Source organism: Macaca thibetana, chromosome 8 (assembly GCF_024542745.1).
Source record: "Macaca thibetana thibetana isolate TM-01 chromosome 8, ASM2454274v1, whole genome shotgun sequence".
Lineage (NCBI taxonomy): Eukaryota > Metazoa > Chordata > Mammalia > Primates > Cercopithecidae > Macaca > Macaca thibetana.
The window spans coordinates 121,108,494-121,126,567 of NC_065585.1; the positions used below are offsets into that span (position 1 = coordinate 121,108,494).

At 39.0% G+C, this 18,074-nt stretch overlaps 1 protein-coding gene across 4 annotated transcripts in view; it reads right to left on the reverse strand.

Annotated features, from left to right (window-relative positions):
- Positions 1-18,074, reverse strand: part of PPP3CC (protein phosphatase 3 catalytic subunit gamma) — a 102,561-nt gene that overhangs the window by 25,269 nt on the left and 59,218 nt on the right. For all 4 annotated transcript variants that reach the window (XM_050801429.1, XM_050801427.1, XM_050801428.1 and 1 more), the window contains exons 4-6: positions 17,956-18,067; positions 4,824-4,969; positions 2,574-2,713 (exon numbers count right to left, since the gene is read on the reverse strand). In XM_050801429.1, the coding sequence (XP_050657386.1) occupies positions 2,574-2,713; positions 4,824-4,969; positions 17,956-18,067 (398 nt within the window). The remainder of the gene's footprint in view (positions 1-2,573; positions 2,714-4,823; positions 4,970-17,955; positions 18,068-18,074) is intronic.

The window sequence follows — 18,074 nt, forward strand, 5'->3', positions numbered from 1 at the left end:
TGCCAGCTACCCAGGAGGCTGAGGCAAGAGGACTGCTCGAGCCCAGAAGGTTGAGGCTGTAGTGAGCTGTGATGGCGCCACTGCACTCCAGCCCGGGTAACAGAGAGAGACCCTGTCTCAAAAAAAATAAAAATAAAAAATAAAAAAAGAAGAAGAAAGAAAAAAAAGACTGTTTACTATCCATCTGACAACGGATTAATAACCAGAATATGTAAGGAGCTCAAACAATTCAATACAAAAAATCCAATAATCCAGTTTAAAAATGAGCAAAATATCTGAATAGACATTTCTTAAAAGGAGACATAAAATGGCAAACAGGTATATGAAAAGGTATTCAATATCACTGATCATCAGAGAAATGCAATCAAAACTATGATATCATCTCACCCAGTTAAAATGGCTTTTATCCAAAAGAGAGGCAATGACAAGTGCTGGTGAGGACATAGAGAAAAGGGAACCCTCATACCCTATTGGTGGGAATGTTTAGTACACTACTATGGAGAACAGTTTAGAGGTTCCTCAAAAAACTAAAAATTGAACTACCATATAATTCAGCAATCCCACTACTATGTATATATTTAAAAGAAAGGAAATCAGTATATTGAAGAGACATCTGCACTTCCATGTTTATTGCAGCACTGTTCACGATAGCCAAGATTTGGAAGCAACCTAAGTGTCTATTAACAGATGAAAGGACAAAGAAAATGTGGTACATATACACAATGGAATATTATTCAGCCATAAAAAAGAATGAGATCCTGTCATTTGCAACAACATGAATGGAACTAGAGGTCATTATGTTAAATGAAATAAGCCAGGCACAGGAAGACAAACTTCGTATGTTCTCACTTATTTGTAGGAGCTAAAAATTAAAACAATTGAACTAATGGAGATTACAGTAGAATGATGGTTACCAGAGGCTGGGAAGGGTAGTGAGAGGGGAAATGAGATAGTTAATGAGTACAAAAAAACAGAAAGAATGAATAAGACCTAGTATTTGCTACTGTGAGATTTAAACAACAGGGTCACTATAGTGAATAATAATTTAATTGTACATTTAAAAATAACTAGAAGAGGCTGGCCACAGTGGCTCACACCAGGACTTTGGGAGGCTGAGGTGGGTGGATCACTTGAGGTTAGGAGTTCCAAACTAGCCTGGCCAACATGGGTGAAACGCCATCTCTAAAAAACACAAAAATTAGCCAGGAATGGTGGCGGGTGCCTACGATCCCAGTACTCAGGAGGCTAAGGCAGGAGAATTGCTTGAACCTGGGAAGTAGAGGATGCAGTGAGCTGAGATCACGCCACTGCACTCCAGCCTGTGTGACAGAGCAAGACTCCGTCAAAAACAAAGTGAAAAAAAAAAACAACAAAAAATAAAATAAAAGAGTATAATTGGATTGTTTGTAACACAAAGGATAAATGCTTGAGGTGATGGATACCTCATTTACTTTGATGTGATTATTACATGTTGTATGACTGTATCAAAATATCTCATATAACCCATAAATATATATACCTACTATGTACTCACAAAAATTTTTTTTAAATTTTTTTAAAGAAAAAAGGTTTAGAAGAATGCTAAAAGTAATGGTGAAACAAAGTTTCATGTGTGTGTGCATGCATGTATTTTAATGAACACATTACCTTAGCCAAGTAACAGAGATTTTTAGGAAAATAAATATATTATTTGCCACAATAAAATACTGGGATTAAAAATAATTTAGATTTCCAACTTCTCTATGTATTTCTTTTTTTTTTTTTGAGACAGAGTCTTGCTCTGTTGCACAGGCTGGAGTATAGTGGCACAATCTTGGCTCACTGCAACCTACACCTCCCAGGTTCAAGTGATTCTCTTGCCTCAGTCTCCCAATTAGCTGGGATTACAGGAGTGTTGCCACCATATCTGGCTAATTTTTGTATTTTTAGTAGAGATGGGTTTTGCCATGTTGGCCAGGCTGGTCTTGAACTCCCGGCCTCAAGTGATCCGCCCATCTAGGCACCACAAAGAGCTGGGATTATAGGCGTGAGCCACCAAGCCCTGCCTGTCTTCCTATTTTTGAGTGTCTAATCACAATGAAAGCTCCTGTGAAATTTAAAACAACCACCAACTTCCAGGAAATGTACTGGGCTTAGTTCACAATGTCCTGTTCTTTTTATATCTTAGTCTACACTAGTGGTTACAAAAGTTGGAGAGCTTTTGAAAACACAATAGGATTCCTCTCAGACCTAGTATCAGAATCTCTGGGGAAAGAGCCAAGAAAGCTTTGATTTTTTTTAAAAAAGTATATAGATAATGTTTAGGAACAAATAGTCTAGATCACTTAGAGTCAGACGAAAATATCAGAGCACTGCAGGATGTCCAATCATGTTTCGTGTATTACACTTCTTAGGGCATAATATCTAAGAAAATACAAAAAGCCAAACAAATAAGTTTCTTGCCTCCTATTAATCGAAAAATTAAACAGAAGTGCTTATACTACACAGATCTGAAATATAAAATGCTGAAAAATAATCTGATAAAATGAATTACAGTTTCCTTTCATAATTTTCTATCTCAAGGACTAGCTTACCTGTAGAAATAAGAGCACCCTCGGACAGTGTTGTGGGTATAGTGCTCCAAGGTCTTCTCATTGCCATAATCCTCTGAGGGATCAGACCAAAGCAGGTCACACACAGGTCCAAAGGCGGGAGGTTCTGTAAACCTGTTTAACTAGAAGACACACAAAAGCCAAAAGAAAAAAATCAGGAGAGCAAAAGGGCTCTTGGAAATTGGTATGCATTAAAGAAAAACCCCTTCCACCCACAAGAATGTATTAGGAGAGAAGCCAGTGTGCCCCTAAAGGATTTTCCTGCAAGAAAAGGAACATTTAACAATTTTAGATATAATAACTTTTATTATTTTTCTGCAATAATTTTTTTTCTCTTTTCTTTTCTTTTTTTTTTTGAGACGGAGTTTCGCTCTTGTTGCCCAGGCTGGAGTACAATGGCATGATCTCGGCTCACCGCAAACTTCGCTTCCCAGCTTCAAGCGATTCTCCTGCCTCACCCTCCCTAGTAGCTGGGATTAGAGGTATGTGCCACCACACCCGGCTAATTTTGTATTTTCAGTAGAGACAGGGTTTCTCCATGTTGGTCAGGCTTGTCTCGAACTCCTGACCACAGGTGATCTGCCCTCCTCGGCCTCCCAAAGTGCTGGGATTACAGGCTTGAGCCACTGCGCCCGGCCTGCAATAAATTTTTATAAACATCCCTGTCATTTAACCATACTGTAGTAAAGGACCCTCTTACATCCTAATCGTAAAGGAGTACTAATTTAATTCAAATGTGAAATCAACCACTATAGAGATATACAATTTTAGAAAGACTATGACTATATAAAATTAATTTTAATTGTCTAGGTGAGCCAATGTTACCATGAGAGCAGAAATGTTTTACAATGGTTCTGTTCATTGCAAACCTCATTCCAGTGGAGATTTCTTTATTTTAAAGAATGCTAATTTTGTAAGGGCATTTATCCTTTCCATTCTATGCAGTTGAGGTATTTCAATATGAGTTATTAACTTAAGCCTTTAGTCATTGCTGCTTTAGTTAAAAGCATAAAAACCAAGAGAAAGTAAGTAATAGAATAGCTGAATGCCAAGAAGATAAATTTCTACTGAAAGAGCTTTTTATTGATATGATTGATTCAGAATTATAAAATTCATATTTTACTATGTAAGAGAGAAATGCTGGTTATTTAAAAGACAGTGAGGCAAGAGAAAAGCCAGTACATATAGGTACACCCTCTTACCCTAAGGAGACTTTCATTCAGAGAAAATAGTTTTATAAACAGAAAAATCTTTAGTCTCAGTACCTATAAGAGGATGAGTATCCATTACTTTGATTAAAAAAGAGAGAGAGAGAGAGAGACACGTAGAAGAATTCAAAGGTAGAGAAGATAAGATGACTATGTACAATAAAAATTTGTCATCTTTTTCCATAATGAAGATACAGAATCTTGGAAATAATAATCACCAAGGAAGGCAAGTAAAACAATGAAACCGTATCATCTAAAATGTCAAAGCCAATGCATTTCGGAGATGGCAGTGTCCTCAGACCATTCTTTCCAACTTCCTCATTTCATAGAGAAGAAATGTGACAAAGAGGTTCAATAATTTGGTCAAGGTTACACAATTAATGGCAGGACTGTGATTAGAACCCTGGTTTGCTTCCTTTTGCACTGTGATATACTTTAAGTTTCAGGACTATAAGAATGTTAGCTTTCTAGTTGGTAAAAACATAGAGCTCACTAAAAATTATAATTTGTGGTAGATACATATCAAAATGTTAACGGTAGTTATGGTGATGAAATCAGAGGTATCTTCCATTTTCTTACTTTTGATTATCTATATTTTAAAGATTTCAGCTAAAGATATATTGGTTGACTGCAATAAGAAACAAATTTTAGGCTGGGCCCAGTGTCTCACACCTGTAATCCCAGCACTTTGGGAGGCCAAAGTGGGCAGATAGATCACTTGAGGTCAGGAGTTCAAGACCAGCCTGGCCAACATGGTGAAATCCCGCCTCTACTAAAAATACAGAAATTAGCCTACTAAAAATACAAAAACTGGCCAGGTGTGCTGGTGCGCACCTGTATCCAGCTACTTGGGAGGCTGAACAAGGGAGGCGGAGGTTGCAGTGAGCTGAGATAGCACCACTGTACTTCGGCCTGGGTGAAAGAGAGAGACTCTGCCTTAAAGCAAACATCATCAACAACAACAACAACAGAACCCAACACATTTTAAAAATATACTCTATGAGAATAATAAAAGATAACTTACTTTCCTAATGTCATCTAAAGAAGTAATTTCAGGTGACATTCCTCCATGTACACAGAGAAACTGCTGGTTTAAGAGGGCAGCAAGAGGAAGACAGTCAAATGTCTCCATACAGGCATCGTACACCTGTTCCGAATATTTGATTCGACCTAACAAAAAAGGAAAACCAGTCAATGGAAGAAAAACTAAAATGTATCACATTTGAAAAAGGATATAGGCCAGGAGAATATGAAGCTATTTTAAAGCCATTTATTTTAGATAATTTGAGATCACAATTATCTTTGTAAAGATACTTTTGAAAAGCTGTGGATAATACGTTAACAATACCTTTCTCCTCTTAAAGACAAGTGTGACCTTGGATTAACTTTCTAGCTCTGTTGCTTGGAAATGTGATAAGGTGACTGTCCACTGTGTTATTAGGCAACATGGCTTGTGGTAAAAATTACCCAGTTACCTGGTGGGAAGCTATAGCTTTGGGGTCCTCTGAAGGTAGTTTTACAACACACATTGACACTTGATGCATGAGGCTTCTATACCAGGATGGCTCCCTAATCTTCCCAGTATGGATACTGTTTCCTTGTACCTGAGCTGGTGAGATGGGAGGGGGCAAGAGAGACGGAAAGCTGCTGGACTGTGGTATGCACTGCTGTGAGGACCACTCCACTGAAAAGGAACGCCCAGTGCTGCCCTTCCTGACCCTTCTAAGTATATGGATGATAAGTAAGGTCCATGGTAGTCTTGTGAGTCTTTTATGGGTCTTGAAGATCCCTTAGGGGTGCTGAAGATATATAAGTGGAAACTGGAGTCTTAAGAGATATCAATAAAATGTCAGTAATGTTTTGGCTCATGATTTTTAAGGTCTGTAAACAAATTATGTCTTGATTCTATTTTCTCTAAAAACATTTGGCTTAAGCTGATGTGGTGGCTCATGCCTGCAGTCCCAGTGTTTTGGAAGGCTGAGGTAGGGGGATCGCTTGAGGCCAGGAGTTTGAGACCAGCCTGGGCAACACAATGAGGCTTAATTTTTTGTTTTTTTGTTTTTTTTGAGACGGAGTCTCGCTCTGTCATCCAGGCTGGAGTGCAGTAGCAGGATCTTAGCTCACTGCACCTCTGCCTCCCGGGTTCTTGCGATTCTTCTGCTTCAGCCTCCCAAGCACCTAGGACTACAGTTGCATGCCACCACGCCTGGCTAATTTTTGTATTTTTAGTAGAGACGGGGTTTCACCATGTTGGCCAGGTTGGTCTCAAACTCCTGACCTTGTGATCCACCTGCCTTGGCCTCCCAAACTGCTGGGATTATAGGCATGAACCATTGCGCCCAGCCAAGGCCTCGTTTTTACAGAAAATTAAAAAACAAAATTAGCTGGCTGTGGTGGCACACGCCTGCTGTCCAAGCTACTTGGGAGGCTGAGGTGGGAGGATAGATTGAGCCCAGGAGTTTGAGGCTGCAGTGAGCTACGATAGTGCCACTGCACTCCAGCCTGGGCAACAGAGTGAGACTCTGCCTCTAAACAATAAAAAATAAATGTTTGGTTTAATAAATTATATTTTGATGTGGTTGTCAACTTGGGGCTACAGAATAAGGAAATACATCAGCAGGTGGAAGGAGGAGTCTCTACAAATCTCTAGAAAGGAAAAGTCATCAAATAATAGGTGGGAAACTGGAAAATGGGCATTTAAAGAGAAAAAGGAACATCTTCTTCTTCCTTGGCCTTGGTTTCAAAAAGTCAAGCTGAGTTCAGGGATGTGTGTGGGCAGAGAAGACCAGAAGTATAGTCAGGCAGCTCTGCAGAACTGTGAGCTCCTTCTCCTCTTCTAGGATTCTGGGATGATGAGGTGGCCTACAGGACCAAGCTGTATCGAGTGAGTCAGACTATCTAGTTGGTAATTATTTCTGTGTTTATTTCCTTTTTGTGATCTCTAAGCCTTTAGAAAGACATGTTTAAGGATCAGAGCCTGGTCCTGGCAAGGCTTTGGGGAATAAAGTGAAGAATGATGGATTCAGGTTTGGGCCAGACTGAGTACTGTATGGGTGACAGGAATGATTAGAGAGAGATCCCTAAGGAAGGTGTAAACCAGTAGACCACACTAGAGGTTGTAAGGCCTTCCATCCCTGAGTGTGAAGATTTCTCTTTAATGCCAATACTGGGTGATCAGGGTTTGAGTTCATTAAGGGAGCCTGTGGGTTTCTTTGAGGTTTTCAGAACATTTTGTATTGCTGTTATAGCAGTCAGCATCATCTATTCCACAACATATGCTAACTTTATTAGGAGCTCAAAGTTAACAAGAGCCATGTCTTATGCATCGTTGCCTCTGCTTACAGTTACATCCTTATACTCTGCTTTATCTTAAATACTATAAATTTTGCCCATTTCAAAGTAGATCCAGCATTGGCCATAAAGTCTGTTGGAAGTAAAAAACAAACAAAAAACTCTTTAATTTATGGTCAGTGATTGACTTTTTCTCCTGAAAATCCTAGGAACCAGAGTTCCCTCTGTTGCCAGTGTCAGTAAGGAATTCCTCCATGGGAGTTCTACACTTGAATATAGGTAGGAATTTCAATTACTTATTAATTTATGCTCCATAACATCTTACATTGATAAATGCCTTTCAATCCCAAGAATGACTCAAAATAATTCCTTAGCCCACTTCCAAAAAAGAATGCCAAGTCAAGATGGCAAGTAATGAAGTATATTGTTATTTTGTAAATTAAATCAGGAGGTCAAAAATTAAATTAAGCAAAAAGAAGTTCATGTTATATTAATATGTGAATAAAACAGGCTACGAAATGTTACTATCTTTATTTTTTCAAAGTATATGAATTGCATATATAATCACCAATATTTAATTTTCTGAGGGATTAGATTGACAATGGTATCTATAGTTTTCTTAGTTTAGCTGTTCTTTTTTATGATGAATATGTAATCTTTATACAATAACATTATTATACTGCCTTTAAAAAAATTTTTTTTACAGACAGGATCTTATTGTTTTCTAGGCTGGAGAGCAGTAGTGCAATCGTAGCTCACTGTAACCTCAAACTCGTAGGTTCAAGCAGTCCTCCTGCCTAATCTTCTAAGTAGCTGGGACTACAGGTGCACACCACCACACCTAGCTAATTTTTAAAAATTATTTGTAGAGACAGGATCTCAATATGCTGCCCAGGTTGGTCTTCAATTCCTGGCCTCAAGCAATCCTCCTGCCTCAGCCTCCCAAAGCGCTGGGATTACAGGCATGAGGTACTGCACCTGTATCTGGCCTATATTACTTTTATTATTTAAATGTATTGAAGGCTTATGACGTGTCTGTCAGTGAGTTAAGCATGTGGCATGATATGGTGGTAAAGAGAATGCAGTCTGGAACTTGTTGCCTGCTTTGAAGAAACTCAGCACCCTCCACTTACTAGCTATGGGACCTTGGATAAAAATTTTAACTCTCTGCCTTGGTTTCCTTATCTATGGTCATAATAATAATAATAATACCCTGAATTGTAGATTCAGGGTTGCTGTGAGGATTAAATCAATTCATTTATGTCAAATATGCAGAATAATGCTGGCACTTAATACATACTATGTAAGTGTTAACTGATAAAGTATTTAATACTCACAGAAACCCTATGAAGTAGATATTGTTACTGTCTTCATTCAAAAACTGAGGAAATTAGGCTTACTTGCCCAAAGCTGCAAAGCTAGTGACTGGCAGAACTGGGACTTAAACCTGTTCATGCTCTTAATGACCCTCTAATATTCCTCCTAATCATTATTTTTAAATAAGATTTTGATTAGCAGAATCTAAATAGCCAAATACATAATTCCCAGAGGTTAAATTAGCTGATTTAAGTGCTTTATTTTCAAGACAAATTTTTAGGATATATCCCAAAAAACAGTTATTTCTATAGCGAAGGGAAAATGCACTACAGCCATAGGATGACACGGATATAAGTTCTAACTAGTATCAATAATACAATATTAACAAAACAAAATTTTCAACAAAACTCTTTGAAAGCAATTTTGAGAGTCAGCACTACTTGCAAGAAATCACAATCTGGTCTAGTCACTGATGACATATTTGTTTCAATTTTTATTTGCTTTATTTATTATTATTATTATTGTTTGAGACAGGGTCTCATTCTGTCACCCAGACTGGAGTGCAGTGGCATTATCATAGCTTACTGCGGCCTAGAACTCCTGGCCTCAAGAGATCCTCCCACCTCAGTCTCCCAAATGCTGGGATTACAGACGTGAGACATAGCTCAAATTTTAAAAGCCACAAAAGGGTATAATGTACCTCCTGCCCTCTCTCTGCAAGTAACCAATATTAGCAGTTTCCTGGGTGTCTTTACAAAGATATTCTATGCATACACATGCAGATATGTATGTTTCTTCTCTTTCCAAAACATCCTTTTGGTTTTTACACACATGATAGCACATATGTACTGTTCTTTACTTGCTTTTTGCACTTAAGAACACATTTTGGCTATCATGCCACATCTTCAGAGGAAGAGTGGAATTAAGAGTATGCCACCCCAAAATACGCCACTCCGGCACACTGACAACTTTGAGTTAAAGGCACCTGAAAAACCACAGTTGCAAGAAGATCACTCTGGCCTTCGTGCTGTTTCTTCTTCTTTTTTTTTTTTTGAAACGGGGTCTTGTTACATGCCCAGAATGGTCTCAAACTCCTGGCCTCAAGTGATCCTCCCAGTTCAGCTTCCCAAATAGCTGGGATTACAGGCACATGCCACAGTGCCCAGCTCATGCTGCTTTTTAAAAGCAGGAGATGAAATTCTCATTTGAAAGATGCCCTCCCAGAGCAACAGACACTGAGACCTACTTGAAAATGGAGGGTAGGAGGAGGGAGAGGATCAGGAAAAATAACTACTGGGTACTAGGCTTAGTGCCTGGGTGACAAAATAATCTATATAGCAAACCCCTATGACACAAGTTTGCCTATATAACAAACCTGCACATGTACCCCTGAACTTAAAATAAAAGTTAAAAAAACAAAAAGAAAAGAAAGATGCCCTCCGTGTACAAGAAGGAAAATAACATTGTTATCACCAAGGATTAATAGTTGAGGCTGAATTCAAATAACTCTTATCTTCTAGCCTCCTCACATCATTTAGTTCCTTTTTCACAACTTATTACTTTTCGTCCAATTCAGCATGTAAGTGTTCAACTCTGAGTCTCTGGGTCTTCATTTTCTTATAGCGGCTCCCATGTCATGTAGAACTTATATTAAATAAATCCGTATGCTCTTCTCCTATTAATTTATCTTATGTCAATTTAATTCTCCAGCCCAGCTGAAAAACTCTGAGAGTAAAGGTAAAATTTTGCCTCCCCTACAGAAGAGCTTTGTAATTTTTTAACATCTACCCAGTATTTTGCTTTATGGATATGCCACAATCTAATTAGACCAATCTTTTGCTACTCTAAAAACCGCTGCAATGAGCAATGACAAACAATATTTGTTTATTTTTTTTTTTAAATCCAGTTGTCATAACAATACTGCTTTCATTAGTAAAATTACAGGAGTTTCTGGAACTTGTCAGTAAGCTATTTAACTATACATTTTATTTTATTTTATTTTATTTTTTGAGACAGAGTCTCGCTCTGTCGCCCAGCCCAGGCTGGAGTGCAGTGGCGCGATCTCGGCTCACTGCAAGCTCCGCCTCCCGGGTTCACGCCATTCTCCCGCCTCAGCCTCCCGAGTAGCTGGGACTACAGGCGCCCACAACCGCGCCCGGCTAATTTTTTGTATTTTTAGTAGAGACGGGGTTTCACCGTGGTCTCGATCTCCTGACCTTGTGATCCGCCCACCTCGGCCTCCCAAAGTGCTGGGATTACAGGCGTGAGCCACCGCGCCCGGCTAACTATACATTTTAAAACATGGTTCCTGGAAGGGCCGGGCACGGTGCCTCACGTCTGTAATTCCAGCACTTTGGGAGGCAGAGGTGGGTGGATCACGAGGTCAGGAGTTCGAGACCAGCCTGACCAACATAGTGAAACCCTGTCTCTACTAAAAATACAAAAATTACCCAGGCGTGGTGGCGCACACCTGTAATCCCAGCTACTCAGGAGGCTGAGGCAGGAGAATTGCTTGAACCTGGGAGGCAGAGGTTGCAGTGAGCCAAGATCACACCACTGCACTCCAGCCTGGGTGACAAAGCGAGACTCTGCCTCAAAAAAAAAAAAAAAAAACCCGGTTCATGGAAATAAGAAATTCATTTACTTTAGTAGAAACTTTGACCCAGAGCTATGAGCTTGAACCCACAGCATTTATGGAATAATATAAACACGAGGTTCCTTCGAAGAAAATAAATAAATAAATACATAAAAATAGGCTGGGCATGAGGGCTCAAGCCTGTAGTCCCAGCTACTCAGGAGGCTGAGGTGTAGGGACCGCTTGAGCCTGGGAGGTTGAGGCTGTAGTGAGCTATGATTTTACCAGTGTGCTACAACCTGGGCAACAGAGCAAGACCCTGTGGAAAGGAGAGGAGAGGAGGGGAGGGGAGAGGAGGGGAGGGGGGGGGGGAGGAGGGGAGGGGAGGGGAGGGGAGGGGAGGGGAGGGGAGGGGAGGGGAGGGGAGGGGAGGGGAAGGGAGGGAGAAGGGAAGGGAGAAGGGAAGAAAGAAGGGAAGGGAAAAGGGAAGAAAAGGAAAAGACAAAACAAGACAGACACTATGTTTCTTGCTTTCTAAGTAGATAACAATGAAGCAATACTTTTGCAAAAACAAATGATATGTCAAAAATTAACTGTTAGGGGCTAGGCATGGCGGCTCACACCTGTAATCTCAGCACGTTGGAAGGCCAAGGCAGGAGGATTGTTTGAGAAGTTCAAGATCAGCCTTGGCAACATAAGCGAGACTCAGTCTCTACAAAAAAATTTAAAAATTAGCCAGGCATGGTGGCACACACCTACAGTCCCAGCTACTCGGGAGGCTGAGGCAAGAGAATCACTTAAGCTGAGGAGTTCAAAGTTGAAGTGAGCTATGATTACACAATTGTACTCGAGCCTAGACAACAGAATGAGACCCTGTCTCTTAAAAAAATAAATTTTGTTTAACTGTTCGACAAAAAATAAATGTTTGAGGTGATGGATATTGCAGTTACCCTGACTTAATAATTATACATTGTACACACATAGTAAAAATATCACATGTACCTCAAAAATAGGTACAACTATTACATATCAGTTTTTTAAAAAAGGAAAAAAAAGCAGTATACTTTTCCATAAAGAAAGGAATATTTTTTAAAAATCTCTGCATTATACAGCAATTTAAGATTGATACAAGAAAAGCCTTCACCCACCTTCCCCTTAAAAACATGAACAAGATTACAGCTGCACAATCTGAAACTAAGCATCCCTTACTAATTATAAGATGCTAATTCTTGAAGACACAGCGGCCACTGAAGAGAGATCAGCTTATCAGTAAAAACACCCATGCACAGCAACACACATGCTCTCTCCTTATACAGGAATAAAATTTTAAACTTATACTTGAATTTGTGTGCTTGTTCCAAGATTTATTTACATTTCAGATGCAGCATTGTAACAAAAGAAGGACTATCTTGGTAGACAGGAAAAAAAGAAAGCCATCAGGTTTAACTACAGTTAAATCACATGAAAAGCAAATAAAAACCTGAGATAAGAAATTATGGGCAAAAGGAGACACTTAAAATGTTTCCAGGACCTATTGTTCCAGCTTCTGAAAATAGTCTGAACCATTTATACCTGTCAAAAAAATCCCTGATGTTATTATTACACATTGCATCCCTGTATCAAAATATCTCATGTATCCCATAAATACATACACCTACTATACATCCATAAAAATTAAAAATTAAAAAACAATTCTGAAAAGACAGAAGAATAACTAAGAAAAATGTCACCTAAAAAAACCTCTGATATTTAATTCAAAACAAAGGCAGTCATAGGGAGCTTTCTTTACTACGTATCTACTCCTAATTAATAAAATTAGCTGACTTTTATCGAGCATTATATTCCAGGGCATTTTTTAACTGCTATATGCATTATTTAATGTTGCCAGGTAAGAAATGAAAGTGTTAAAGAATACCCCAATGTTTGATTTAGAAAAATAACATAAAATAAAGTATTTCTAATTTTTGTATTTGGTGAAGTGGTTCCCAAAGGATAGTAGAAGCTTCCTAAAGACTCCGGAGCCGTCATTCTTAACCAGCAGCACATAGCTGAACTACCTCGGGTGCTTACAAAGCTTTTCAAATGCTTGGGCCCCAACTAGGTAATTTTTAAATTACCAATTTGAAAAATAATAATAATTATAAAAGTAGTACACAGTGGTGGTAAAAAATAACTCAAACAATACTAGAGAGGATATAAAATTAAAAGTAAGTCATGCATGATGGCATGCACTTATAGTCCCAGCTATCTAGGAGGCTAAGGCTGGAGGATTGCATGAGTTTGAGACTAGCCTGGGCAACATGTCAACACAGCATCTCAAAAAACAACAACAACAACTATAAGTCCTCCTAACCCAACCTCCCACTGTTAATGATTTCTTCTGTACATTATATATTTTTAATTTACAAAGGAGATGACCATTTACATGCTCTGCAAATGGCTTATAAAATAGCATCTCTCCATATCGGCACATATTATGGGTCTATCTTGGTCTGTCTTTCTTTTGTTTTTGGAGACAGAGACTTGCTCTATCATCCAGGCTGGAGTGTGGTGATCATAGCTCACTGCAGCCTTGAATTCCTGGGCTCATGCAATCTTCCTGCCTCAGCCTCCCACGTAGCTGTAACTATAGGCACATGCCACCACACTCAGCTAATTTTTAAATTTTTTGTAGAGAGAGTCTTACTACGTTGCCCAGGTTAGTCTCAAACTGCTGGGCTCAAGCAATGCCCCCATCTCAGCCTCCCAAAGTGTGGCATAAGCCACTGCACCTGGCCACCTTGGTCTTTCAATAGCTGCCTAGCATTCCATTGTTAAAAAGCGTATTATTCATTACTGTCTTGTCGACATTTAGATTATCTTTTTGTTGTTGTTGTTATAATTAACACTGCAGTGAACATCCTTAAGCATCCGTATCTTACTGCCTTTTTGTGAGTATATTTGTGTGGTAGATGAATTCTAAAATGACCTGAATTGATCTACATCTTTGTATGTATAATCCACTCCTCTTTCAGTGGATGAAAACTGTAAGTATGATGAGACTCCCATTATTTTGTCCCATTATATGGCAAAAGACAGACTACCTTGGGAGGGCCTGATCTAATCAGGTGAACATTTATTTATTTATTTACTTATTTATTTTTAGGGACAGGGTCTCACTCTTGTCACTCAGGCTAGAATGCAGTGGCACAATCACAGCCCACTGTAATCGCAAACACCTACGCTCAATCTATCCTTCAGTCTCAGCTTCTTAAATGGCTGGGCCTACAGGCTTGCACCACCATGCAGGCTGACTGAATTTTAAGTTTTTAATTTTCTTTTTGGTAGAGAGGAGGTCTCACTATGTTGCTCAGGCTAGTCTTGAACTCCTGGCCTCAAGTGATCCTCTCCCCTTTGGCCTCCCAAAGTGCTGAAATTACAGGCATGAGCCACCATGCTTGACCTAAGATGAGCCTTTTAAAAACTAAGTGAGGGTTTCTTTCCAGCTAGTTGATCACAGAAGAGAACGTCAGGGAGATGCATTCAGGGCGGCCTGGAAAAAAGCAAACATTCATATTGCAAACTACCACTGGAGGCTACATGTTATGGAACTGCAAGCAATATCCAGAAGCTGAGAGTCATCCCTGGTCAACAGCTAACAAGACAACAGGGACCTTAATCCTACAGTTACAAGGACTGCCAACAAGTGACCTTGGATAAAGACCCTAAGCCCCAGGTGAGAACTGAAACCCTGGAAACACCTTGATTTCAGTGAGATTCTATACAGAGAATCTAGCCGCACTGTGGCCTGGACTTCTGACCTACAATAACTATGAGATAAGAAATGTGTTCTTTTAAGCCACTAAATTTGTGATAATTTTTTATGCAGCATTCAAAAAGTAATACAATCTGCATAATAAATTCCTACAAATGAAATTGCCAGATCAAGGGGATATGCACTTAAAATTTATATATATATTACAAAATTGCTCTTCAAATACTTTACATCTTTGTTGTTGTTGTTGTTGAGACAGGGTCTCACTCTGTCTCCCAGGCTGGAGGGTAGTGGTGATCATGGCTCACTATAGCCTCAAACTCCTGAGCTCAGGTGATCCTCCCACCTCAATCAGCCTCCTGAGTAGCTGGGACTACAGGTGAGTGCCTCTATGCACAGCTAATTTTTTGTGCTTTTTTTTTTTGTAGAGATGGGGTTTCAACATGTTGACCAGGCTGGTCTTGAACTCTTGGGCTCAAGTGATCCACTCACCTCAGCCTCCAAAAGTACTGGGATTATAGGCATGAGCCACCATGCTCAGCCTACACCAATTTAAACATCCACCAACAGTAGATTTAAAACTTCCCGGTAATTATCTGCTGATTTAAAGTGTTTAATCCAAGGATCTGTATCTTGCCCTCTTGTAGCTGACTTTTTTGACAGAGGGACTTTTTAAAAAGTGATTATCCTCTAAAATTTCTCTTAATAACAAAGACCTTTTCTTTGAGGCTCTACTAGGAGGGAGGCTGTCATTACAACTGCCATCTCCAATGTAAGAAGCTACTGGTAGCGAGAATTCATATGAGCGTATAACACACTATAAATAGCAATCTACCTGTCAGTAAATGGATCTGTGGCAGATGAATAAACTCTGAGTCTCTGAAAACAAATGTAAAAGTTTTTTTAACTTTGAAAATTATTTTTGGATCCCAGCACTTTGGGAGGCCGAGACGGGCAGATCACAAGGTCAGGAGATCGAGACCATCCTGGCTAACACAGTGAAACCCCGTCTCTACTAAAAATACAAAAAACTAGATGGGCGAGGTGGCGGGCGCCTGTAGTCCCAGCTACTCGGGAGGCTGAGGCAGGAGAATGGCGTAAACCTGGGAGGCGGAGCTTGCAGTGAGCTGAGATCCCGGCACTGCACTCCAGCCTGGGTGACAGAGTGAGACTCTGTCTCAAAAAAAAAAAAAAAAAAAAAAGTTTATAATAGATTCTTCTAAGATAATAATCTGCAGAAAAATCTGAATAAGATACAAAATGAAATCCATGATCAAAATATCAACCATACGAACACTAAAGTATATTTATATATTCAGGATTCATTAAAAGGGGTAGATTTTAGAGCCATATGGGACCCAAGAGATTAGTTTAGCTTATTTTATAGAGAATATGCTAACATTTTAGAAGTCAAAACAGGTAAAATTTTGCTTTTGTTTATTTCAGTACTTTCATCACAAAAATAAAAAAAAATTTTGGCGTATAACCCAATATACATATTTTCTGGAAGACTACTTCAGAGTATGTCAAAAGTCTTTAAAATGTGCATGCCCTCTAACCCAGAAATTCTTTTTTGAGAGTTTGTTCTGAAGATACAAATCATAGATGCTCATTCATTCAAATGAACTCAACCAGTATTTATTAAGCAACTTCGATGAGCAACTAATACTGTTGTGGGTGTTGGGGAAAACAACAGTGAACAAAACGTATCCCTGCTGGCATGAAGCTTACCTTCTGGTGGCAGAGAAAGACAGTCAACTAATAAATATACATAAATCTCAGGTGTTGATAAACACTATGAAAAGAAACAGGGTATGAGGGTAAAATGATGAGATTGTGATTTAAAAAGCAACCAGAGGAGAAAGTCTCGGAAGAAATGACATGAATGAAATAGAATGTATGTCTTATAAGCAGATAGAGATCTGGGAAAAGAAGAACTAAAAATGCAAATGCCCTGGGGCAGGATCTCCCAAACATCCCCAACATAGTCAGCATCATACTGTGTGTCAGTGAGCAGCCAATTATGAGTACTAGATGCTAGTCAAGGAAATCTATGAGTTTGTTTTTTTTGAGACAGCATCTTGCTGTATTGCCAAGGCTAGTCTAAAACTCCTGGGCTGAAGGGATCGTCTAGCCTCAGCCTCCCACTGTGTTGTTTTTTAAATCAGCAAGTAATGTTTTGACTTTCAAAATAATTCTACTTTTTTTTTTTTGAGTCAGAGTCTCGCTCTGTTGCCCAGGCTGGAGTGCAGTGGCAGGATCTCAGCTCACCACAACCTCTGTCTCCCAGATTCAAGTCATTCTCCTGCCTCAGCTTCCTGAGTAGCTGGGATTACAGGCACGCACCACCACACCCAGCTAATTTTTGTATTTTGAGTAGAGACAGAGGTTTCACCATGTTGGCCAGGCTGGTCTTGAACTCCTGACCTTGTGATCCACCTGCCTCAGTCTCCCAAAGTGCTGGGATTACAGGCATGAGCCACCACGCCCGGCCAATAATTCTACTTTTATATTAAACTTATTTTTACTATTACAATAGTACTTACAGTTAGAAACAACCTAACTATCCTATGATTGTTAGTAAATTGGCTACATGTATGATTGTGCATTTGTAAGATAGAATACTTTAAAAAAATTAAAATAACACAAGCCATGTTGTCAAAAATATTTAATGATATGGAAAAAATGCTACTATATTAAGTGAAACAGAAATGTATTAGACACTACATATGAGCCCAATTTTATTTTAAAAATATATACAGATAGATATATATATACCTGAACTATTTCATAATAATGAAAAAGAACGGAAGACCATATTTCAAATAGTGTGATAACAGTGATTACTTCCAAGTGGCATGATTACCAACACTTTTTTTTTTTTTTTTTGAGACGGAATCTTGCTTTGTCGCCCAGGCTGGAGTAGAGTGGCGTGATCTCGGCTCACTGCAACCTGATTATGGACACTTTTATCTTCTTTAGACTTCTCTATGCTTTCCAAATATCCCAAATGAATTATTTTTTAAACAAGGGGGAACCCAAAAGTTATATTCAAAATAAATGCCTTAGAAGATAGTCTTAGTTCTTCGCAGGTGAAAAAAATAACAACAACAGGACAGGAAGCATTTGAATTCCATTAGTTCTTTTTCTTTATGTTTGATTTACTTGGGACAGGTTAAAGGGTAACTAAAAAAGTTCTAGAGGAGTGATTATACTTACATTCCTGTTTGAAGGTGAAATAGTCTGTAAGATGCCTGCATTCATGATTTCCCCGAAGCAGGAACAATGTTTTGGGATGATTAATCTTTAAACTCCATAAATACAGCACACACTATAAG